Here is a 26679-nt window from a genome sequence, read left to right as displayed (position 1 = left end):
AACTTTGAAGAAAAAATGGCAATATCTCTATGAATTTGTTGTGTTTCACGTATGGATTTGTAATCACCATCTATTCAGATGTGTTAAGAAATATTGTTTACTTTCACTTAAAGCAGAATCTGAGATTCCAGGAAACTTAAGCTTTGTTGTTTTGGGTAATTGCCTCTTCCTTCCTAGGATTCTACATCCCAGGGTTCTTACTCCTGTTCCATTTAAAATAAATTTCTGTATATCCTCACAGTATGTTCTCTATACCTTAAAAAAAAGGAACTATTAATTGTGAGCTTAAATTTATTAACATTCACAGCTATTCTTATCTCCTTCGCTCCTGTCTATAAGCACAAGGTGACCATCTTCCTGTTCAAGGCAAACCCTTCTGCAGATTCTCAGTTCCATCTCTTTCTAAATTTGGGGGAATTCTGTTCTCTCTGTTGGCTCCTTCCTATGTGCCATGAACATGCTCAAGTGTCTGCCATTTTTCAAAATCAAAAATCAAAATCCTTAACCCACATTCCTTTCTTCTCAACTATCATTAACATCTTTCTTATTCAAGTTTATTCAAGGATCACTTTATAGTCCAAATTTCTATGCTTCTTTCCCTCAAATCACTCGTGAACTTACAAAAAACTGGCTTCTATACTTAATACTCTATTAAAACTACTCTTGTAGAGGTCACTAATGACCACCTAATTTCAAACAAAATGGATACTTTTTGCCCTCATCTTACTTAACCATTCAGAAACATCTGACTTTTTAAAAAAAAACCTCCATTCTTGGCTTCAGTGATATCACAGTTTTTGATTCTACTCTTACCTCACTGACTTCTTGTTGTAAAAATAAGTTTCTCTTAACATTAGTTGAGCACTAACAACAAGCCAAATACTGTACATACTTAAAATAACTCTGTAAGATACGTACTATAATTCTCATTTTACAAAAAAAAAATGGTCTTGGAGAGGTTCATTTATATAAGGTCACGCAAGGGAGGGCTGTCAACTGCAAATCCCTGTAGCTTAACGACATCATTAGCAGATTTAAAAAAAAAAAAGTAGCAGTGAGAGGGGTCCTTGTGAAGCTTATCTTTGAGCCAATAACAGTTAACTCTATTTAGAAGCGGTTATTTAGCTCTGTTAGATTCATGTAGATTAAAAAAAGTCTTTGAAAGATAACTGTTTAAGCTTCATAATTTTCAAAAATCTTTCAATAATCTTCCGCAATTCAGCAAAGAGAAGGAGTATCAAGAACGAGTATCAAGGTTTGTTTTTCAGTAAGTAATGTCAATTTTTGCAAGGTTATCACATTGCTCTCAGCATTCTCAGACGCTGTCACTTTAACAACAGAGCACCTGCTGTCCTATCTCACAAGGATGGCAGGAGAGTTTTCCATAAAAACTCTCCCTATCAATGGGGTGAAACTACTACATACCATACTGCAATATCCAAGGTCTGGGCACAAATCACACATTATTCATAAGTCTTAATAAAGAGTTTAATAAATGCTTCTATTATTCTACCAAGAAGCAACCCTAATTTAATGCAGCTAACTGAAGTCTGAGTGTAAAATGGCAGCCTTCAAACTTGGCTGCACATGGGAATTTCTAAGGAGCTTGAAACACACTGATAGCTGTCTTATCCCAAGAGATTCTGAAGTAATTGGCCTGGGATGGGATGGGGATCAGGATTTTTAGAGGCTCCTCAAGTGATTCTAATGCAGTTACAGTTGAGAATTCACTGGTGTAAAATACAGATGAAAGACTGTTACATTTAGCCTCTTAAAAAAAAAAAAAGGACGGGACGTCTTCAACTATCAGAGTTCTGCTTGCCTACGTGCCTACTGATTCTAACTGCAAGCAAATGATTCCCCACAGGCAGTCATCCAACAAACATCCTTGGTATTTGATAACCGTATTAGTTTCCCAGGGCTGCTGTGACAAAGTACCCAAACTAGGGGGCTTAAAACAACAGAAGTTGGGCTTCCCTGGTGGCGCAGTGGTTGAGAGTCCACCTGCCGATGCAGGGGACACGGGTTCGTGCCCCAGTCCGGGAAGATCCCACGTGCCACGGAGTGGCTGGGCCCGTGAGCCATGGCTGCTGAGCCTGTGCGTCCGGAGCCTGTGCTCCACAATGGGAGAGGCCACAGCAGTGAGAGGCCCGTGTACCGCAAAAAAAAAAAAAAGAAAACAAAAACAACAGAAATTTATTGTCTCACAGTTCTGGAGGCTACAAGTCCAAAATAAAGGTTTCTGCTGGGTTGTGTTCTCTTTGACAGCTGTAAGGGAGAATCCTTCCATGCCTCTTCTAGCTTTTGGTGTTTGCTGACAATCCTTGGTATTCATGTGCTTGTAGATGCATCACTCCAGCCACAAGGCTGTCTTTGCCCTGGGTCTTCATATAGTCTTCCCTCTATGCTTGTGGCTCTGTGTCCAAATATCTACTTTCTATAAAAACTTCAGTCATGCTGGGTTAAAGCCCATGCTAATGACCTCATTTTAACTTGATTAGCTCTGTAAAGACCCTATTTCCAAATAAGATCACATTCTGAGGTACTAGGGGTTAAGACTTCAATATATTTTTTTGAAGGACACAATTCAACCCATAACAATAACCAATTACTGTATATGTCAATAACATTGCTCCAAAACATGGGTTCTTCACATGAGGGTGGGAAAAAATTTTCATCTTTATTTTTCACTCTCATGTAAATACAGTATTTCCTACAATGATGAACATAGGCAACAAACTATACTAGTATTATTAGTGGCTCTTGAGAGTTTATGCCATAGAAACCACTGGTATTTTCATGTCACATTTCAGTGTTTGCAGTTATCCTCAAAATACCATTTACAGTCATTACTACTTTGAAATTACAGTTTTTTAATAGACTTGCTGTTAGATCTAGTTATTTAATTATTAATATATTAATAATGTATTAATAATGGCACATGTATTTTACTTCAGTAAAACTGATTTTGATTTAATTACATTTTATGCACTTATATTTTAAGATGGGGACTAAATTTTAAAAAAATCTTTCAATAACCTACAGCCCCAGTTAGTGAATTCTTACGTTTCAGATGAGGTTTTTAAAATCTTTGTGAGTATTAAAAAATATGCAGGGCATTGTACATCACTTTTCATACCTTTTTTTTTTTTTTAAACTATGATCCACTGTGAGAATATATATTTTAAATATAGCCCAAGACACAATCTTATTTCTCTCTCACACAACACAAAACTGAAACAAAAATATCACAAAACAATATTTACCCTTTCTGCACTCTGACATTTTCTATTCTATTTCTTTTCATTAAAAAATGCCAGTGTGACCTACTGAATTAATTTCACAACTATTCTTGGAGCATAAATTAAATAAGTCTTAAAAATCCTTTAGTGGCCTTCCTTTAGAAACTTCTCATACTATGATAGGTGAAAGGCTATTATTAACTGCTTTTCATGTACTATTTAAAAAATGTATGCCATCACTTTAGAGGTGCCATTTAGATGAGCAAATTGCTCAAGAGCTAAGCAGCTTCCATTTAGACAACTAGCTAAGAGTTATGTAAATTTTATAATTCCCATTTTATAATGGGAGTCTAAACTTATACTTTACCAAATACAGGAAGGAAAAAAGGTACAATAATTAATATTTCAGGCCTGAATCATTTTGAAACTACAAAAATGTCTTAAGTGAATGATGTTTAATTTCATTGAGGTATTTCCTCATTCACCACTATAAAATTAGGTAGAAACATTTCCCAAACTAACATTTATTTATGCCTAGGATAAAAAGAATTTTACCTGTAGTAAACTCGAAGTGTCTGGATTTCTTCTTCCAGTTTTTTGTATTGTTGAACTGCAGTTTCTCTGGCTTGTTGCATAGCTAACAACTTTGCCTGCAATTAATATTTTAAGAAACTTAATATTAGTTTGGTACATTAAAATACAGTGCTATAGTATGAATAGAAGTCTTTAATTTCTGGGAGTTTAAAACCTATCATATTTTTAGTAGTGGTTCATAATTTCCCACAAAATAATCCAATTATATTAATAACAGAAATACTAAAGACATGAACATATTAAATTTACCAACTTTGCTCATTACTAAACTTCAACCTTATTCATCTGTATCATCAGATATATGCCTTTCTGCAATGTTTAACTTTATACACGGAATTCAGAAAGTGGAACGTGGGTTCAGAGCATTATCTAGAGATAAGCGCAGTGGGTGTTTCACATATAAATTTTATGTGGCTCCACTGCCTGATTGCTAGATTTTCTTTTAACTTTATTAATAGAAACTCAGAAAATTCTAAATATGTTAAGCCATCTTTGATATTTAACATGAAAAAAAATACACAAGACTACAACCTGATTCTTACAGATATGATTTAACCTCTTCAATTCCTTTTCTGCAGAAAAAAAAAAAAAATCTCTAAAGGGAGAATGGCAGCAATCTTGAATGTTAGAAATATTTTATTCAAGGGATGTTATTGTTCATCTCTGCCTATAATATTCCAATTTTAAAGAGTCTTAATCAGTTTTTCAGTAGGGTTCAAACCAGTAATTTTAAAAGAACTGCTACCTTCCAACCATCATTCCCACTGAATTTCAGGCATAGTCAAAAAGAGTTATCAACCCAACTTTTAAAATATGGTACTGGTAAGTCAGATTTCAGTTTTGTTTATTCAAAGTTTAATTTCCATGAAAAGGCTATCTTTCACTTTAAATGGTGTTTGATAGATAACACAAAGCAAACTGGTATCACATACCTCACAAACTACACTAATTGTCATAATTAAAAAGTAATCAAAAGTTGGGGGCAGAAATTCACTAATTTTGCTGAAATCATATGACTTCACTGAAATTATTTTCTTGCATAAGAACGAAGTCACAAGACAAATTGTGAAATCTGATCATAGGAAAATTAATGAGTGTAATATAAATGAACATTAGACAATGCCACTTTTCTATTTTAATAATGCAGAATTATAAAAGCATGCAGCAGTTTAGATCTTTGTATATAAAATTAGGCACTAAATTAATTAATTAGTTCTCTATCTGGGCTAGCAAATTCTAACAAAGAGTTACTTTTTAATTAAATTTAAGATGTTTGTATGTTTGCTTCAACATGTCACATTCCAGAATTATAGATGAAACATTCTCAAAAATTATTAAAAAAGCATGTAAAGCTGGTTCTTGATGCCAATAATTAACAGCTTTGCCAGTTTTCAGTATACTATAATATGTGATTGAAATGGTAACTTGGAAGACCAGATGCCCAATGTGACTAATAACAAATCAAAAAGAACTGCCCAAAAAAGGATATATCACATTCAACTTACAAAACATCAGACACCCTGTTGCATGTAATTTAAGAAATATCAAATATTTGACAGGTAATTGAGAATTTGCTAAATAAATATGTGACAATGTTAAATACCTTAGATGATTATTTTGAAGATTTTGTACCTGGTACTTCTGCAAAAAGCAAACCTAAAATCCCCCAAAAACCCAAACCAAGAAACAAAACCAACACTGTTCTAGCAGGAAAAGGTCATAACGAAGATTCTGCCTAAGAAATTTCTGCAATGAAAATGAGATCATGAGAACCGTAAATTCCCGTGCTTTGGTAATAATGAATATTTCACTTCTCTTCCTGTATTTAGTTGGCTACGAAGATTTGGTGTTGCTTCATAGCAATCCACTTAATTTATTAATTCCAAATGCCTAATCTTATATCTAGGCCCTGGTGACTATGTTCAAAGTTATTATAAACTTTCTGGCATTACAAGCTCCTTCCGCTACTTTATCAGATATACGCTTACCTGGTCAACTTTGCCACAGTGATCCTGCTCAGTCTTGGTGGCTAGGATGAACTTCCTTCCCCACTATCTCAGGTATATCTGATCTAGATCATTCAAACAGAGTAGTACATCTTGCTAGGCCCAGAAGAAAACTGAATCTTGAGGTCATTTGTATCCTGGATCCTGGTATACCAGACAGATCTAGATCCATTTCTTGGACTTCCTGGGTACATAAATCTTTTTTTTTTTTTTTTTTGGCCTAGGCTAGTTTGAGTTGGATTTATGGTATATGCAATGTAAGAAAATTTAACTAACTTAAATGTGCTACTTATGTCTACTGCATTTCCTACTTCCATTATTAATATCATATAATTCTATCACATTACAAGTCAAAAATATATTTCTTCTCAAAAACAAAAAATTAGCAAACAACATACTTTTCCTGTTTCTCTGTCATCATATTTCCCATATTTCTGGTAATTACTTGTAAATCTCCCACCCCCAATCTTCAGTACTACAAATCTCCTTCTGAAATTTCCAGTTACCTGTTTGTTGTATATCCTTCCAGAAATAGCCTATACACATACAAGCATATATGTATATTTGCAACTAAATACATCTACTTACAATATTGATGGTACTCTTTACACACTGTTAAAAACCTTGTTTTAAATTTAAAAGAATTTTTGTTATTTTGCTTCCTATTAAAAAAGAAATCCTCCACCCCAACCCATGTGTTGCACTCACTAGCTACATTCCCTTACTTCCCTCCAACCCCCAAAGTGAAACACTTCCATGATTTTGGGTTCATCATTTTCAAGAATATTTTATACATTTACTATGTAGTTATGTACTTACAGATAATATATCTGATTGTTTACACGTTTCTAAACTTTATATAAATGATACTGTACGCATTCGCAGACAATTGCTTTTTTGGACAGTATTATGCTTTTGACTCTTATTTGTATTAATACGTGTATCTATTCTGATTATAGTTACCTTCACACGTTGTGAACATGTGCAGTACATTGGGATTACAGATATATTTGGACTTATTTTTACATGTTTTTCATATTTGGCATCCTATTCCTTTGTTCCTTTTTCCCTCTACTTATACTGGATTAAAATATGTATATTCCCCTTTTTATTTACTATTTGGAATCTTTATATTTATATTCTACCTTGAAATTTTGGATAAACATACTTAAAAACATATTTTTGAGCAAAGCCTACAGTGAGTCAGAATTTCTATATACCATTAGCCCTCTGTATCTGTGGGTTCCACATCCACAGTTACTTGATGGCTGACTAAGGGACCTAAACATCTGCAGATTTTGGTATCTGTGGGGTCCTAGAACCAATGCCCTCCGGATAACGAGGGACGACTGTATGGACAACTGTACGATAAACATTTCACAGAAGTACAGCACTTTTTAAACTTGAATTTTTAGGCAAAAATTTTATTGAAGCAAAACATGCATCACATATGTAAGTATACACATGGATGAATTTTTTTAGGCAGGCTTATTGAGTTATAATTTAGACAAAGTAAAAATTCACCCATTTTTGATGTACAGTTGTGTAAATTTTGAAAAATGTATAGAGTCATATAATAACAATCACAGTCAAGATACAGAATATTTTCCCTACCCCAAAGTGTTCCTTCATGCAACACTGCAGTCAATGTCCTTCCTTTACATGCAGCCCCTGGCAACCACTGATGTGATTTTCACCCCTATAGGTTTCTGTTTTCTAGAACGTCATATAAATATCATATAGTAGGCAGCCTTTTGAATTTGGCTTCTTTTACTTAATGCTTTTAACATTCATTCATATTATTACATGTATCCGTAGTTCATTCCTTTATATCACTGAGCAATATTCCATTGCATGGATGTACAACAATGTGTATATTCATTCACCAGTTGATGACTATTTGGATTGTTTCCACCTTTTGGCAGTTTTAATAAAGCTGCTATAAACATCTGCATATTGATCATTTTGTGGAAATAGGCTTTCATTTCTCTTACTTACATAAACACCAAGGACTGGAATTGCTGGGTCCCATGATAAGTGTGTGTGCTTATATACTTTAAAAGTTATATACTCTATTAAGTTATATACATTATAAAGAAACTGCCAAATGTACTGCCTAAATTGATAAAACTTAAAAACATCTGTGCTTCAGCAAGGGGAACCATAAACAAAATGAAAAGACAACCTACGGAATGGGAGAAAATATTTGCAAATGATGCAACCGACAAGGGATTAATTTCCAAAATATACAAACAGTTCATACAACTCAGGAACAAAAAAGAACAATCCAGTCGAAAAATGGGCAGAAAAACTAAATATGCATTTCTCCAAAGAAGACATACAGATGGCCAACAGGCACATGAAAAGATGCTCAACATCGCTAATTATTAGGGAAATGCAAATCAAAACTACAATGAGATACCACCTCACAACAGTCAGAATGGCCATCATTAAAAAGTCTACAAATAACAAATGCTGGAGAGGGTGTGGAAAAAAGGGAATCCTCCTAGACTGTTGGTGGGAATGTACGTTGGTACAGCCACGACGGACAACAATACGAAGTTCCTCTAAAAACTAAAAATAGAGTTGCCATATGATCCAGTAATTACACTCCTGGGCATATACCCAGACAAAACTATAATTCAAAAAGATACATGCACTCCTATGTTCATAGTAGCACTATTCACAATAGCCAAGACATGGAAACAACCTAAATGTCCACTGACAGATGAATGGGTAAAGAAGATACATATATACAATGGAATACTACTCAGTCATAAAAAAGAATGAAATAATGCCATTTTAGCATCATGGATGGAACTAGAGCTTATCATACTAAGTGAAGTAACTCAGGAAGGAAGAGAAAGACAAATACCATATGATATCATTTACATGTGGAATCTAAAATATGACACAAATGAACTTATCTGTGAAACAGAAACAGACTCACAGACATAAGAGAACAGACTTGTGGTTGCCAAGGGGGAGGTGGGTGGCGGAGGGATGGAGTGGGAGTTTGGGGTGAGCAGATGCAAACTATTATATATACAATGGATAAATAACAAGGTCTTACTGTATAGCACAGGGAACTTTTTTCAAAGTCCTGTGATAAATCATAATGGAAAAGAATATAAAAAAGAATGTATATATACATATGTATAACTGAATCATTTTGCTGTACAGCAGAAATTAACACAACATTGCAAATCAACTATACTTCAATAAAAAACAAAACAAGGGCTTCCGTGGTGGTGCAGTGGTTAAGAATCTGCCTGCCAATGCAGGGGACATGGGTTCAAGCCCTGGTCCGGGAAGATCCCACATGCCGTGGAGCAACTAAGCCCACGCGCCACAACTACTGAGCCTGCGCTCTAGAGCCCATGAGCCACAACTACTGAGCCTGCCGTGTGCCACAACTACTGAAGCCCATGTGCCTAAAGCCTGTGCTCCACAATAAAGAAGCCACCGCAATGAGAAGCCCCCGCTTGCCACAACTAGAGAAAGCCCGCGTGCAGCAATGAAGACCCAACGCAGCCAAAAATAAATAAATAAATTTATAAAAAACAAAACAAAACAAAAACCATTTGTGGTTAACTATCAATACAATAGCAATGCCATTTGTTGAATGCCTTCTATGGGTTGGACATTGTACCAAGTACTTGAAATCCATTACTATAGTCTATCCTCACAATCAATCTATGAGGCAGCTCCTAGTATCCCTATTTTGCAGGTGATAAAACTGAGGTTCATGAACACTAAGCAACTTGTAAATATAACAGAGCTAGTGACTGACAGAACTCAAATACATATTCAAGCTTATTTGGTCCAAAATACATATTTCTCCCTTATACTTCAATATACAGCATTCTGGGATGTGTGTGTGTATGTGTGTGTGTTGTACCTTTTCTCTTTTTTTATTTCCAGTTTTTTTAAGATAAAATTGACATACAACATTGTATTAATTTTAGGTGTACAACGTAATGATTTGGTGTATATACATACTGCAAAATAAATACTACAATAAGTTTAGATAACATCCGTCACCTCACATGATTACAAATTTTTTTTCTTGTGATGAAAAGTTTTAAGATTTACTGTCATAGTAACTTTCAAATATATGATTCAGTATTGTTACTATGCTGTATATTATCACTTCTCCAGAAATTATTTACCTTAAATGACTGAAAAAAAATGTTGGTTAACTAATGTTAGGTTAACCTTATAATTAAGTATCTCATTATTCCTAAACTATATCTTTAGCAATGCCATCTAAATAGGACAACCATTCATACTACTACTGGATTAGAAATGAACTACATCATTTCCTTAGAATTTTACCTAGTAATGTGGAATGACAAAGAAAAGACTACACTATTCACATCACTGAACACTATTCGTTGGATATTGTGGAGAAACCACTTTTATCTTACTTTAACATCTTGCTATGTTTGTTTTTGAATGTGTTTTTAATAGTAATAGTCTGATACAGTTAAGCCTTCCTTTGGAACCTGCAAGACCATTAACAGAAATCTGTTTTTATCAGAGAACAGAGGCATTTGATCTTTTTTTTTTTTTAACATCTTTATCGGAGTATAATTGCTTTACAATGGTGTGTTAGTTTCTGCTTTATAACAAAATGAATCAGCTATACATATACATATATCCCCGTATCTCCTCCCTCTTGCGTCTCCCTCCCACCCCTCCCTATCCCACCCCTCTAAGTGGTCACAAAGCACCCAGCTGATCTCCCGGTGCTACGCAACTGCTTCCCACTAGCTATGTATTTTACATTTGGTAGTATATATAAGTCCATAGGCATCTGATCTTATGTGTGATATCTGCTAAATAAAGAAACATACAGCACAAATTAAATCACAGAATCAAATAATGTTAGACCTGAAAAGGATCTCAGAGGTAATACAGTCCCCTACTTTTTTTAGGTTAGCAAATTGTTGCTAATATAACACGTTTAGGGAAACATTTGGAAATTGTTCAAGGTTTCATAGCTGGTTAGAAGGAAAGTTGGAACTAGAATACAACTATCTGGAAAATATTGCTTATTATTAACATGCAATTAACATGTGTGTTAATTGCTTTGATAGAAGTGTTTTACAGAGTAACCACAAGTATATAGACTGTGCTACATTATTAAACGCAGCTGTAAGATACCTTATTAGATGTTTTCAAACAATATGTCTAATTACACAATTGCTCAAACAATATGATTATAGCCATTCTAGTATTTGACTTTTGAACCTCAGAAGCATGTTAAGAACCTAGTAAAGAAACACTGCAAAAGGATATCTAAAGAAATTAGAAGCTACTATGTCAGAAAGATACAAATTACTGATTTCAATTACATTTCCCCTTCACAGGAAGACTGGGATTGTCCACCACAGTATATTACTAGAGTGTATTGCTCTTCAAAGGTTATTCCTCAGAGGTTGTTAGGTTTTGTCCTCATGTCATGTCTCTCAGACCAAGGATGATCAGGTTCTAGACTTAAAAGCAGTCATATATGCACTGTCTAGTGATCTATCATCTGACGTGAGAGAGCAAAGAAATGCAAGCAGAAATAAAAACATTCATAGGCAGACAATGGCCTCTGAGCAGTGAGCAGAAACCATGAAACAGAGAAAAGGAGGGTAGAGAGAAGTATGCAAGAAAGAGAGCACAGCACAGTGATTAAGAACAAACTTGGGTTTGACTTCCAGCAATTAGTTCTTTGAATTATTCTATGAATAATTGAACAGGTTAGAGCCACTGAACCTCAATTTTCTCTTTGATAAAATGGGGGTGATAATCATCATGTCTCAGGATGATTATACAATGATAAAATGAGATAACTTACCATACTGTATAGCCATATCAAAGTGAACAAATATATAAGCTGTACAATAGACACGACTGAAACTTTGATGTGAAATTATTGTGGAAATAACTTTATGTCAGTAAGGAATTGTATCAAGTAACAGGTCAGTAAGGTGAGAAGGAATTGGGCTTAAAGTGTAAGTTCAAGCCATGTGGTCATCTAAAGCATGGTTGTTAAGGACTATGATCATAGTAAATACTTTAGACTTGTGAGCCATAAAGATTCTGCTGTAACTACTGAATTATTGTTGTAAAGTGAAAGCAGCCATAGACAATATGTAAATGAACAAGCATGGCTATATTCCAAAAAAACTTTATTTATAAAAACAGGCAGCTGGTCCAGAGGCCATAGTCTGCCGACTATGTATCTAGAGTGCCAGAGACTACAGGTTTACATAGAGCCTGCTGAATATCTGTTGGTCTTTATAAGCTTTTGGTTAACGATACATGGAGAAATGAAGAAAGGAAATGTTTGATTTGTCTAGATGAACATGTTTCTGGGGGTGATGAAACAAAATACCTGAAATTCACACTGTTCTAGAACAGGTTTGCCAGGGCACATAATGATAGGAAGGAAAAAAAGGAGTTAATAGTGGTCGTATGGCAACCATGTTCTTGTATGGTAACACTGCATTGTGACAGGAAACCATCTTGTCAGTGAGCCATGATTTCACCTATTGTATATAAAGCAAAATAAATGAATTTAAAAACCTTGCAGCTTTAAATTCTATTTTCCCTGATATTAATAGAGTTTCAACAGCATTCGTTTTATTTGTGTTTGCATGGCGTATCTTTTTTATATCCTGTTAACGTCAATCTTCTTTACATGCCTAGGTTTAGACATGACTACTGTAAACAGCATAAAGGCAGACCTCAGAGATATTGCGAGTTCAGTTCCAGACCACCACAATAAAGTGAATATTGCAATAAACAAAGTGACATGAATTTTCTGGTTTCCCAGTGCATATGAATGTTATGTTTATACTATACTGTAGTCTATTAAGTGTGCAATAGCATTATGTCTAAAAAAAGTGCATACCTTAATTGGAAAATACTTTATTGCTAAAAAATGCTAACCATCATCTGAGCCTTCAGTGAGTTGTAATCCTTTTGCAATAGTAACATCAGAGATCCCTGATCACAGATAACCATAACAAATATAATGAAAAAGTCTGAAATAGTGAGAATTATTAAAATGTGACACACAGTGAACAAATGCTATTGGAAAAATGGTGCTGATAGACTTGCTTGACAAAGTGTTGCCACAAACTTCCAATTTGTAAAAAACTCAGTATCTGTGAAGCGCAATAAAGCAAGGTGCAATAAAATGAGGTTTGCCTGTATTTTTTTCCAGTCTAAAAATCTTTGTCTTTTAACTGGGACATTTGATCATTTTATATTTAATGTAATTACCTCTAGATTTGGGCTTAAGTATACATTCTTATTTTGTGCTTTCTATTTGTCCTGCTAGTTCTGTTACATTTTTGTTTTAAAATTACCTTTTCTTGTTATATTTTGGGTTCTTTTATTATCACATTTCCTCTTCTTTATTTGAACATAATACTTCCTTCACATTCTTTTAACAGTTATCCCAGAAATTACAAGACTCAAGTTGACTTATCATAAATCTAATATTAATACTCCTGGACAATGGGAGGACCTAAAATCCTTTAACTCTATTTACTTTCCTCCCAATTTATTTGTTACTGTTCTTTAAATGTATTATAATTCATCTTATTTAGGTTTGAACTCCAAAGGACATTATTAATATTATTTTCTTGAGTCAATGTGCATCTATACTTGTCACTTTTTTTGTGTTTCATTCCTTCCTGGTTGGAAGGTTCCTTATGGCAGCCGTCCTCAAACTTTTTGGCACCAGGGACTGGTTTCGTGGAAGACAATTTTTCCAAGGACTGGGGGGTGGGGGGAATGGTTCAAGCGGTAATGCGAGTGATGGGGCGCGGCAGATGAAGCTTCGCTTGCTCACCCACTGCTCACCTCCTGCTGTGCGGCCTGGTTCCTAACAGGCTGTGGACTGGTACCAGTCCATGGCCCAGGGGTTGGGGACCCCTGCCTTATGGAATCATGTTCCTTCTATTTAAAGAAAGTTTCTTTAATACAAAGCTGAAAATGACTAACTCAATTTTTAGTTGTCTGAAAATGTGTTATTTTCATGTTTTTTTCTTTTTTTGAAAATTGTATGTGATTCTTTTTCAGATTTGCCTGGTGTTTCCTAGAAAACACTGTGGTTTATTCACATAGTTGAGATTCACAATCTATTTATTTAAATATTCATTGAAGCATTTCGTACATAGCTATTCTATATTCTACAGATGACTTTATTGTGTTTGTGTGTTCTCTTTTTGGGGTTGTTGTGTCTGTTGACTACCATTTATAATGGTTTTCTTTCTCATGTGCTTGATTGACCTTTGCTGTGAATTCACATTTTCCAGATAATAATTTATGGGAATTGTGCTGGACTAAATTGGCGATGCCTTTCTCTCAGGAGAACTTGTGTCTGTTTCATCAGGGAGCCAGTGGGGACAATTCCTAGATAAAGTTCAAGAAGTCTGGATTAATGCTGCAGTTTCTGGCTCAGATTGGGATCCCAAGTGAAGATCAAAGTACTTCTATAGATGTTTGCCCCTGGTGTAGCTGGGGTACACTGGTTTGCTTACCAGTGGGGGATGTTTCTGGTTCAACTCCCAATTTTTTGGTGAAGTAAAATCTTTGGAAGCTTTCCTCTATTTTTTGTGAGTCTAGCAATGCATGAATTAGATTTTGTCTAGGACCTGGCAGGTCAGCAGCACAACGGTCGCCACAGTATGTTTTTGCCACACTTCAGGAAGGAAAAGCCTATATTGAAATTTAACACATATTATGCAATCAAAAGTAGACCAAACTGTTTTTATAATTTAATGTTTGGAATTCTCACATTTGGTACATTAACTGGATTTAATTATTTTAATAATTTTCCTGAATTGCTTTTAAATAGAAAAGATACAAGAGAAGGTTTCAGATTGCCACTTGCAAGCCCTTCTCTGAGAACAACCCACTTTGTGGCTATCCAGTCTAAAATCCAAATATATGAAACATAAAGTAAAATTTTGAACACAGTCACCCTAACAATATTTTCAATATCATAACTTTTAAGCTCTGTATTAACTAGTGTGACATGATTAGTATTTCTTTTGCTTCCTGTCTTTAAACAATAGCCTCTTTGTTCTACAATAAACACAATATAATAATGAAAACTATTTAGAACAGTTTAATGGTCAGAATCACTACAGCAGCTAGCGTGATTCAGTTGAGTGATAAACTGTATCATAAGCTTGTTAGATGTCTGATTTCCAATAACTGCCACATATTCTAATTTAACAAATACTTAGAAGTTATCATAGTCTTGCTTATTTTAAAGGGGAAAAGTATATATAAGTAATTATTTAATTGATAAAATGTTGAAAAGTAGAAATTGAAACATTCCCCATTAACTACCTTTAACACTGTGAATCCTTCAGGAAAAAAAATTCCTTGTGGTGGCAGAACCACTTCTTAGGAAATTATTTACTTAAACGTCTCAGGTTTTAAGGTTATAAATAAAAGTTAATGTCAGAACCAGGATTTGAGTATAGAACTCTTAACTATCCATTAAATAAACAATCCTGAGTCTGTACATTAACTACTTTGCCAACCTCTTCTCCAACTTTTAACAAGCTGTTATATCCTATTGTGATGACTCTAAAGGTAACATAGTTGACTCCAATTTGTAGCTCCTTTTCTGCTCACTGTCATTTATTTTAAAGTCTTATTTTTGTATTTTTATTTTTAGTGTATGATATCATTCAATTTTTAAGCCATAAGTAATTTAACATTTATTCTGAACCATTTCTTTGTCCATTAATTCAGACTGTGGAGGCTCTATCTTTTCCACTGAATGAACTCTATCTCAGAAGATACTACCTTGATCTTAAATTTGTTGCTAGTTAGATCCCATTAGATGTCTGGCTCCCAGGACTTCTTGACTACACCCCTGAAAGTCATTTATACCGATATGTACAAAACCACTGACCATCTCACTGGCTTCACTAATAATCTATCCATCATTTAATGAGATTTGCTTCTTTTAATGTCTAGAAAACGGGTTAATCATGCAGTATTCATAGTCTTCAGAGAATATCCATTAAATTATTGATTTTCTGTCTATCACACCACTTGTTCTTGAGGTTATTTCCTCTGGAAAAAAAAATTATATGCAAGAAAACACTTAAAGCATCAGCTGGAATGTGAGTTCCCCCCAAAAGTCCATTCTCCTTTCTCATGGCATGATACATTCCTTTCACCAAGCTTGCTCTCTCTGGTACTACCTAAGAACATGAGCACACAGAGAAAATTAAATTCTTATTTAAACTCAAGATGCAAACATCTCCCAAAATGACAATATTCCCCTCCTTTACAGGAGTTGTAAACGTTTCTCTACAGTCCGGTGCTCTTCTGTTTAGTTAGAATTTTAGTCAGCAGTATTTTATTTATTTGTTCAGGATCTTGTATGTTTTTTCACTACATCTATAATATACTTCACCACCTGAACACCTGCTGAACTAAACTTAAACTTGTCCTGCCAGCAAAAAATTTTGAAATTATGCAATCTGCAATTCAGTCCATGGCAAGCACTTGGGTAGAATTTCTTCTATACCTTTCAACATACCTAACAACAATTAAAGAACTGCCTGCGTAGAAATACTGCCAACTGAAAAGTTAGTGAAGCGAGTTTATTCAAGAGAACTTGAGTAACATTTTTGCTAAGGAATTTTCTAATACTCATATTAAATGAGTACCATAATCACCATCTATCAGATTAACCTTAACATTAATCTAAAATTTTATGAATGTATTAAAAGGAAAATCAGTATCATCATGTAATCTCTAATTAATAAAAATAAAAATTTCATTCATTGAAAAGTTTTTATATATATAGGCTATAAAGAAAATGTAAGACTATGGAAAAGGTTACTGAAAAATCAGCCATGATAACTGGAAAAATATATTCTTATACAAAGAAAAACAACATCTTAATAAGTTACATTCTACATGGAAATTTTTAAATAGGTAAACATTAATATGTAACTAGTAAAAATTACAATTATATAAAACATAAATATAAAGCTTTATAACCAAGGTTATATGAAAGATATTTTTACTGAAATAGTTCATAATTAAATAAGAGTACTAAGAAATTTCAAAGAAAAGAAATGTTAATTTATAAGTCTCTCATTTGTGAAACCATTTTACTCTGGTTTCTAACACTAAGCCAGTAAATTTCCTAGCCATCTTAAAAATCAACAAGAAATAACAAGTTATCTGAATTAAAGACAAAGTTTTAAAAAAGACCAAAACACATTTTAAAGAAAAACAGAGGAAGCAAGATTTCACATACAAATTAAAAGTTTTCTTGAATAATTTAAGTTGACATAGAGGCATTAAACAAAGCAACTAAAGTATTTAAGAGATGACAAAACAAAGGAAGAGAAACTGCTAAACCTGACTTCATTTGTGTTAATCAATATAAACATTCATTTAAACGAAAATTCTGTATATGAACGTGGAATTATTTGGGAGTTGTGTTTAAGCATGTGAAAAGCATTGAAAAAAAGAGAATTCCCTGTTTCCTTTTGGATGCTGGAGACAACAGCAACACAGCCTAGGGCACACTGCTGCGGATTTTAACTGTTGTATGGAACTACTCAAAATGCTTTTGATCCATTTTATCTTGCAAGTTAGCAAAGAAATGTTGCAATAAGAAACACCAACAAAGATCTGAAAAAGTTAAGCTCTGGATTACCATATTGTGTTCTCTTGCCATTCAATGCTTCATACAAAGGCAGTGGTGTTCAAAGTAAGGAAAAAAAAGTGGAGGGAGAGAGAAAAAAGAGAAACTGGTTTCAGAGAGCGCAAAGCACAAAGTAAATAATATTCTTCTACATCCCTTCTTTTTCACAGATTGGATGTTAAAAGAGTTGCAGCAATTAGGCTTTTGTTAATTACCAGCTGTTGAAACAGATGTGTTGACTATCCTTATTAGCCAACAGTTGGGTGAGAAGAACAATTGATGCCCCCTAAAACCAACAGCCAGCTGCTCTGCAGTAATTATCTCCAATTAATAATACAGGTGATAAAGGCAAAAAGCTCCTATCTGACTGTTTCAATAACTTTGGTAGTTTCAATAACTATGGCTTTATCATTACACAGTTATAGAGAATATATTTATTACAACAAGTAGGGTTGTGTATTTGACTCTCATTAACCCTATGGTAGTTTCCATTATGCAATTTCTGGAGAAGGAAATCAGACAAGTGCTGGGAGTAGAAGCAGACATTTGGTAGGCTTTTATTTATCATATTTCAAATGTCACTGCCAACTTACTTCTCTAGTACTAACAATAATAGCTAAGCATTAAGTTCTTTGAAAAAGAGAAGCATAACTAAAATCTGTTCTTTTTGATTTCCAGGTGTTTTCACTGATCATGTTTTATATTCAGTTCACTGAAGCAATATATTTCCTCTTGGTAGGACTAAATATCAGTGTCTTGTTCCCTAGTTTACATTTCCTCAGTGACTGGTAGAAGCAATTTTACCAAACCCAAAAAGAATTTACTTCATAGAAGTAAACATTATTTTATGTACACAAGGAGATCAGCAAAGCAAACAAGCAAGCAGGAAAACAAAACATAAAACCTTATTTTTATTTTGTAGACATCCTCTTATACAATATTCAAGTTTCCAATTATGATGATGTCAAAAAAGAAACATCACAATGGAGCATACTAATAAAATAGGAATAATTATATGTATAAAAATTACTTTTCCTATTTTCTATTGTCAAATGTTCATATTAAAATTTCACTTAAAAGAAATGTAAAACAAAGATTTTAAACAAGCCAGGCATCCATCTCTATCCTACAAAAGAGGTATCTACAAGAATTTACAACCATATCTATTCACTAATTAGAGAACACTTAAAGACACTGTCTTTCTGAAAATAAGGATTAGAGCTGGATGAATACACCCCTTTCACAAACCTTCCTCATGTCTCTGTTGGGTCATCATAAGCAACTTGTTCTTCCAGAGTTAAATACAAAAGCTACTGATTATCAGTTCTGAACGCCCTCAGTTAGGCATCAGGACAATTAAGAGGGACAGAAACATTAAAAAACATGTAAATAAGTCATTTCACCAAAAGAGGCTGTAATTAAAAAAAAAAAATGAACAAACTTTCTATAGAAATATTATTTAGGTTGCCACTCGGGCACTCTGGCTTTCCAATATGAAAAATCAGAAGCTTGCCACATTCCATGTAATTACAGGACTTTCAATATTTATATAAAATTACAAACAAGAGAGATAAGCACATTACAAAAAAAGAGAAAGATGGTCCATTTCTATGAAACCAATTTCCCATGAAAATTTGTAATATTTAAAACCATATAATTCATAAGGAAGCTCCTGATATATGGAAGCTAGCAAAATGTGCAAATAGAGGAGCAAACTGTTGGTTTTAATGTCTGGACATCTTTATTAGGCCGTAGAATTTATTCTGTGATTTCTCAGTTCTAAGACAAGACCTAATTTCTCACATAGTTCTGTTAAGAGCAAACATCTACCCTGACACTGGAGCAGTCCTCCTTTCCCTCTGCACTATGCAGGAATACTGGAGAAGTACACACGTGACACAGCAGCTGATCATGCTTTCTCTTCTCTGTGGAAAGGTACAGGTTGTGGTTACCATCCAAGGCAGCCATAGCTACTACTGAAGCAAGAGGGCTGTCCTCTCATTATATCCTACGTGACCTAAATACAGGGAAGGCAGAAGTGAAACCGACTCCTAAACTCACTGCTGTTTAACAATAAGCCAGGAAATATATATCCGTTCTCTTCTACAAAAAAAAAGAATGGCAATATGTAGTGAATATCTGATTGCTGTACACAATTCCTCTAAATGCTGCTTTTTTTGAAATTTAAAAATACCTAGGGATAACTCAGAACACTACTCAAGTATTCACAGCTAATTTCAACAGGGGGTGCTTCAGATATCTTATTTTCGCACCAATTTCAATGCATTTCAATTTAAGAATTTTACTGTATGATTTAATAACCTGGGATACACATCTGCATTTTCTCATCCACATTTCCACTGTTCAGCATGCCTTTCCCACCTTGCTCACTGGCACACTCATTAACTTGCTCTGCATTCTTTCAAATCTCCCCACAAAAACTGTTCTTTGTCCTATGCTTCACTTCATCTTGTGTATATATCTATTATAGCATTCATCTAATTACATTTGCATTTTTTGTACATTTATCTACCCAATAGATGGCAAATTTCTTTTCCTTTTAGTATTTCCAGCATGTAGTATATACGATCTTATTATATTTTCAGTGAATATAAATATTGAAAAATAACAGATATCTTTGTCTACTTATTGTTCAAAAAGTAAATTTTTATAAATGTAAATCGTATCATAAAAAGATATGGTTTATTTAATTTAGGTTGACCCACCATGTATATCCGCATGAATAGAAAACTTTATCCTCTTAACTGAAATAATCAATTTGGCTTTACTGAATTTCATATTCCACATACTAATTCCAGTTTTACATCACCTCATAATTGATACACCTCATAAATAAAGGTAAAACTTTAAAAGTAAAAATAAGGTTTTTTAAAACCTCTTCTATCCTCACTTACCACTCCTATAGTTTACTTGAAATAGTTTAAAACTGTAGTCCAGGGCTTTCCTGGTGGTGCAGTGGTTGAAAGTCCACCTGCCGATGCAGGGGACACGGGTTCGTGCCCCAGTCCAGGAAGATCCCACATGCCGCGGAGCGGCTAGGCCCGTGAGCCATGGCCACTAAGCCTGCGCGTCCGGAGCCTGTGCTCCGCAACGGGAGAGGCCACAACAGTGAGAGGCCCACGTATCGCAAAAAAAAAAACAAAAAACAAAACTGTAGTCCATGCCATATTTTGGATTTTTCCTGTTGTATGTAACATATTTTGAGAATCCTTTCTCAACACGTATCACAGTTAAAATCATCTTATCACTGCTTCAATTTATCTATAAATTTTAAGGCATATTGGCTACCCCTGGTTCTTATACATTATCTTTCCTTCTTTTGAGATCTGTTTTACTTTTCTTTAGGCTATAATACTTCTTCAAGTAAGGATAAATAGGAACTTTCTTAGACTTACTTGTTAAAAAACAAAAGTCTTTGCTTCGCCCACTTGTATAAATGATATTTTGGATATGGGATTCTTAGATTGCAGTATTTCCTGTAACATTTATTAATATAGTTGCACTGTACTACTATCAGTTTTGCAGGTGAGAAATTTAATACAAGTATGATGCTCTTTCCTTTACAAACCATTATTCCTATGCTGGAAAGGAAACATTTTCTCTTCACAAACAGAGTACAGATATCTTAGCCAGATCTATCTATACATTTAACATATGTATATAAATTTACATATGAATAAAAAATTTATTCTACCCAGTCCTTGCGATGCACTTTCATTTTGATAACTTGAGTTTTTCTTTGGTTCAAGTGAATTTTCATCTATTATTTCTTTGAATATGGTTTCCCTTACATCTACTCCTTTCACTTCTAGAATTACTCCTGTTTTCCACACACCAGGTTTTCTTTGTCTAGCATTTCACTCCAATTCTTTGTTTTCTCCCTTTGTTCTTCCAGATCACTAGATTTTTGTCCCTGATCATTGTGTTGTTCAAATCTCCTATGATATCTTTTTTTTAATGCTGGTCTATTTTGATCACTCCCTCAAAATATCTGACCCTCCATAAGAAGTTTTATTTTAATTTTTAAGTTTTCTTCTTGTACTAAAACAGCTTCAACTGGAGCCAACTGTGTGGTAGAATATGGTCTTTCTCCATGCAGCAATCAAATTCTCTGAATTACATGTGGACTCTCAAGCCTATTCATATCAGCCCATATGGGTTCCCTCAGCACATTTGAAAACTACAGCAGTGTATTTGGAGGAGTGGTGATGAGCAAGATTTAGTAAGTAGTTTCTTCATTAGGCAGATTGGCAAGTTTCTCTTAGGGCATGATCATTAACTGGACAGAGATAGCTTCTTTCCAAGACAAGAGGGCCTACTGGAGCTCTGGTATTCAGGGCAAAAACAACTTTTATTCCACCACTTCTTTTCCTATCATTCATTCAAACTTTTAAAAGTTGTATTTGTTTTCCTTTTGTACAAATGGCAAATAGTCCTCCTTCTGGATCATAATATTGACTCCATAGGGAGTTAGTATTGATCCTGCAGGGTTCACTGAACTTTGTCCTATCCTTATCAATGACCTCCAGTCCCAGTAATTTGAACTTATGCACTTCATTCATGAAATACTCCAACAGCCTCCAAGCCAGTCTTTCCTACCTTCCTATACCTGCCCTAGTTAACTCTGTTAAAACCTGTGAGATTACTTTCCTCCAACTCTGGTATTATCAAGTCATACATTTTGTCATTCCTCAGGGAAAAATCATCAAAACTGCCTTATTTCTATCATACCAAGTACAACCTCCTTTGCTTCACTTTCGAGTCCACTCTCTGACATCAGAGTTGTCCACAGGCTGACCAATCATTTTGGGAAACCCCTCCATGGGATGTAAAAAGTTCTGATCTTTGGCAATGGGTGCCGAAGTTTGGCAGGGGGGAGTACAAACTCATATGGTAGTCCAAAAAATAGGGCTGAAAGCAATACTGGTTTTAGTATCTGACGGACACAGCAAAATTATCTGCCTTTTCCTCTGCAGTTGCTGCTTTCTTCTCTGGCCACTAATTTAGCAACCATGATTTGTGGTTCACAATCATGGATCATTCATCATTGCATCACTCCTAGTGATGCAACTTAAGTTCAACAAAAGTACATTGTCAATGTTAACAGTTCATCTCTGACTTCCTCTGTGCAGTAATTGTTGTGCTTCGTATCAAGATAGTGCTAGTTTAATGTTTAACACAGTGAATATTATGAACATGCTTTCTAAGAGTTCAGATAATGAAAATGAGAATGACAATCCCAATGCCGGCATGACCCAGACATCACCAAAAATGAAGGCTAAACGAGAGGACACATGCACAGGTAGATTAGGCAGATAAACAATCAAAACAGAACATACTGTAAGATATGCAGAGAGAATTTGGGGTTGGACATGCTGGAGAGGGAGATGTGAAAGAACATACGGAAACTGAATCTCCCAAGTCTGGGGTGAGACAGGCAAGTGTTTCTAAATCAATCAAAAGGGTTTTTTGTGGGTTTTTTTCTCCCCAAATCACACCAATAATAGTAAATTACATCAGGCTGCATTAGCCTGGGCATACTACACAAAACAGACACAAACTATTGTTTTGTTTCCTTGACTGTTCTATGAAACTGAGTAAAATTACCTATTTTGGCTCAAAGGCTGCAACAACGGATAAACAAAAAGGGATTTTGATAAGAGTTGTGCTGGCCCCTTACAGTGTAGTGCTGACTTTGTCAGCACTTAATGGCAATCACGCTTTCTATACCATGTCAAGTGATGTGCCAAGTCAGAGCAACAAAAATCATCCCCCCTACTTACTAGGTACTTTCATTTGACAAAGGGAGTTTCAAATTGTCTTCTTGATTTCTATGAGGGTTTTAAACCATAGAAAACATAAAACAAAAGATTGTTGATATCTTGTCCAAATATAAACTAGACTTTTCTCATTTATCTGGATATTAGGCAGACAGTGTAAATGCAAATTTCGGCAGTTTCTTTTCAGTCTATAAACTTCTTCTCAAAGAAAATGAAAAGATCTTACCTGCCAAATGTCCCGCACACCTTGTATGCAATACTTCTAAGACAGGGGTATGATCTGTTTACCCGTGATACTGAGGCTTTTATAAAGAAAGTTTTTGTTCACTTTTGATTCTCCCAAAACATACAATATTATTTAATGAGATTTTTTACTTTATAGAAATGGAGGTAGACAGCCTCCTTAGATATGTGCCTATGATGGCTATCATTGTTGCTGGCCATAGAAAAGATATTAAAAGGCTGGCCTGTAATAAAATCATATTTTCAAAGTACAGGACAAAAAGAATGCCCTTCTATGATTTGGAAACACAATGAGGATATTTATATGCTTTTCTCTAAAACTGTTTGATGACCACTGAAAAAGCTATAAGGAGCCTAAAGAAGGAAGAGTGGACCACCTGAGTTGTTTGATGTTATGTGTAGGTTGTGAAAAATACTTATATGACTGAAAAACAAACAAAGAAGACCATTTTTTGGAATAAAACCGTTTTAGAACTCAAAGTCACCAGGAAGCAGCATTATATTAGTTTCCTAGGACTACTGGAACAAATTACCAGAGATTGGGTGGGTTAAAACCACAAGAATTATTCTCTCAGTTCTGAGGCCAGAAGTTCAAAATCAAGATGTCAGTAGGATTGCTTTTTTCCAGACACTATGAGACAGAACTGTTTTCTACCTTTTTCCTGGCTTCTGGTGGTGGCCAGCAATCCTTAGCATCCCTTGGCTTGTGTACACATTACTCCAATCTCTGCCTCTGTCATCACATGGTTTTCTTTCCAGTGTCTTCTGAGTCTGTGTCCAAATTTTCCTCTTATAAGGACACCAGTCATTAGATTAGGGTCCACCTTCATGCAGTATAACCCCATTTTTTTTTTTTTTTTTTGCGGTATGCGGGCCTCTCACTGTTGTGGCCTCTCCCGTTGTGGAGCACAGGCTCCGGACGCGCAGGCTCAGCGGTCAGGGCTCACGGGCCTAGCCGCTCTGCGGCATGTGGGATCTTCCCGGACTGGGGCATGAACCCGTGTCCCCTGCATTAGCAGGCGGACTCTCAACCACTGCACCACCAGGGAAGCCCTATAATCTCATTTTAACTTGATTACATTTGCAAAGATTTGATTTCCAAATAAGGTCACATTAATAGGTACCAGGGATTAGAACTTAAGGATTTTTTAGGAGGACACAATTCTACCCACTATAGGCAGACAAGTTAAACAGGACTTTCTCAATTTCTGTAGCAAACTGTAACTTATTTGGAATCCAATTTTGAATTCATGAGTTCAAACTACTTCTGTGTTCAACTGATGCTGAGAAAGCCTTTGAGAAAATTCAACATCCATTCATGATAAAAACTCTACAGAATGTCTTTGTTGTGATAAAGAGTAGCTACAGAAAATTACAGCTAACAACATACTTAAAGATGAAAGACTGAATGCTTTTCCCCAAGATTGGGAACAAGGCAATGAAGTTCACTCTCACCACTCTTATTCAATACACTGCTGGGAGTTCCAGTCAGTGCAATAAAGAAAAAAGAGGAAAGAAGAGACATACACATGTGAAAGGAAGAAATTAAAAAGTCCCTATTTATAGATAAATGATTGCCTGTGTTGAAAATACCAAGGAATCTTAAAAAACACCCCAAAACCCCAAAAACCTAGAACTAATAAGTGGGTTCATCAAAGCTGCAGGAAACAAGATAAACAAACCAAAATCAATTGTATTTCTGTATACTTGCAATATACAACTGGAAACACAAAATTAAAAACAATATTATTTACAATATTGATAATAAATATTTAAGTGTAAATCTAACAAAACTTGTACAAGATCTGTATGCTCAAAATGACAACTGCTATTAAAGAAATCAAGAAGACATAAATGGAGACACATATCGTGTTCATGGACTGTAATATTCAAAATAGTAAAGATGTCAATTCTACTTGAATCGATCTATAGGTCAATTCCTAGCAAAATCTCAGCAGGATTTCTTGTAGATGTAGACAAGCTGACTTAAAAACTTACACAAGGTAAGGAAAGTAGAATAGCTAAAATAATTTTGAAAAGAAGAATAAAGTTGGAGTAATCACACTATTTAATTTTAAGACTTCCTATAAAGCCACAGAAATCAAAACAGCCTGGTATTGGTGAAGGGATAGACAGACAGATCAACAGAACAGATTGGCTAGTCCGGAAGTGAAGCCACACAAATACGGTTACTTGTTTTTTTGATAAAGGTGCAAAGCAATTCAACAGAGAGAGTTGAGTCCTTTAACAAGTGGTGTTGGAACAATTAAACATCCATATGCAAAAAACAAGAAAAAAAAAAAGACTTCAACCTGTCACATGTTACATGTTACAGAAAAGTTAACTCACATGTTACAGAAAAGTTAACTCAAAATGGATAAGTCTAAATGTAAAATGTAAAACTATGCAACTTCTAGAAGAAAATGTAGGAGAATATCTTTATGACCTAGGATTAGGCAAAGAGTTCTTAGGATGATGCCAAAAACACAGTCCATAGACAAAATAACTGATTAACTGGAATTCTTAAAAATCAAAAACATTTGTCCCACCAAAAGTACTAAAAAAATAGCTAATAGATCAAAATTCCATCCATCAGTGGTCCCCACAACCGGTTACATATGAGAATCACCTGGAGAACTTTTTAAAAACAGATTTTCAGGGCCTATCACAGACCTACTGAATCAGATCCTCTGAGGGAGGGCTTTAGAATCTGTAGTTTTTAAAAACTCTACAGGTAATTTTGATCCACAGCTGATCCACAGACTATCATTTAGAAACAGCTGTTATAACAAGAGAATACAGGATTGAGAGCACAGCAGATGGAATAGCTCTGAACAGAAGGAGGGATGTCACCTCCTCTGAGACATTAGGAAAGCAAATAAGGATGAGGTTGAGAGATCATTCTTACTAGACCCATTTTCTCTGTGAAGTAAGATGCAAGTTTATCTTCTCAGAGAGAAAGAGGAAGAACACTGGAATTAAGACCTCTAAAAGAATAGTGGAAGTTAGAAACGGTTGTTGTAGAGATCATGCTAAAAGAATCGCTAAGGGGCACTGAGGACAAAATTAAGCTTGAAGATAAAGCCACAGTCACA

The 26679-nt window shown here is 34.8% G+C and overlaps 1 protein-coding gene across 7 annotated transcripts in view; it reads right to left on the bottom strand.

Annotated features, from left to right (window-relative positions):
- The window catches only part of MIPOL1 (mirror-image polydactyly 1), a 323322-nt gene that overhangs the window by 95349 nt on the left and 201294 nt on the right, over window positions 1-26679 (bottom strand). For all 7 annotated transcript variants that reach the window (XM_032623178.1, XM_032623177.1, XM_032623176.1 and 4 more), the window contains one exon: window positions 3798-3892. In XM_032623178.1, the coding sequence (XP_032479069.1) occupies window positions 3798-3892 (95 nt within the window). The remainder of the gene's footprint in view (window positions 1-3797; window positions 3893-26679) is intronic.

Source organism: Phocoena sinus, chromosome 2 (assembly GCF_008692025.1).
Source record: "Phocoena sinus isolate mPhoSin1 chromosome 2, mPhoSin1.pri, whole genome shotgun sequence".
NCBI lineage: Eukaryota > Metazoa > Chordata > Mammalia > Artiodactyla > Phocoenidae > Phocoena > Phocoena sinus.
Note: the sequence above shows the minus strand (reverse complement) of the source record. Positions and strands in the feature narration are given on the sequence as shown.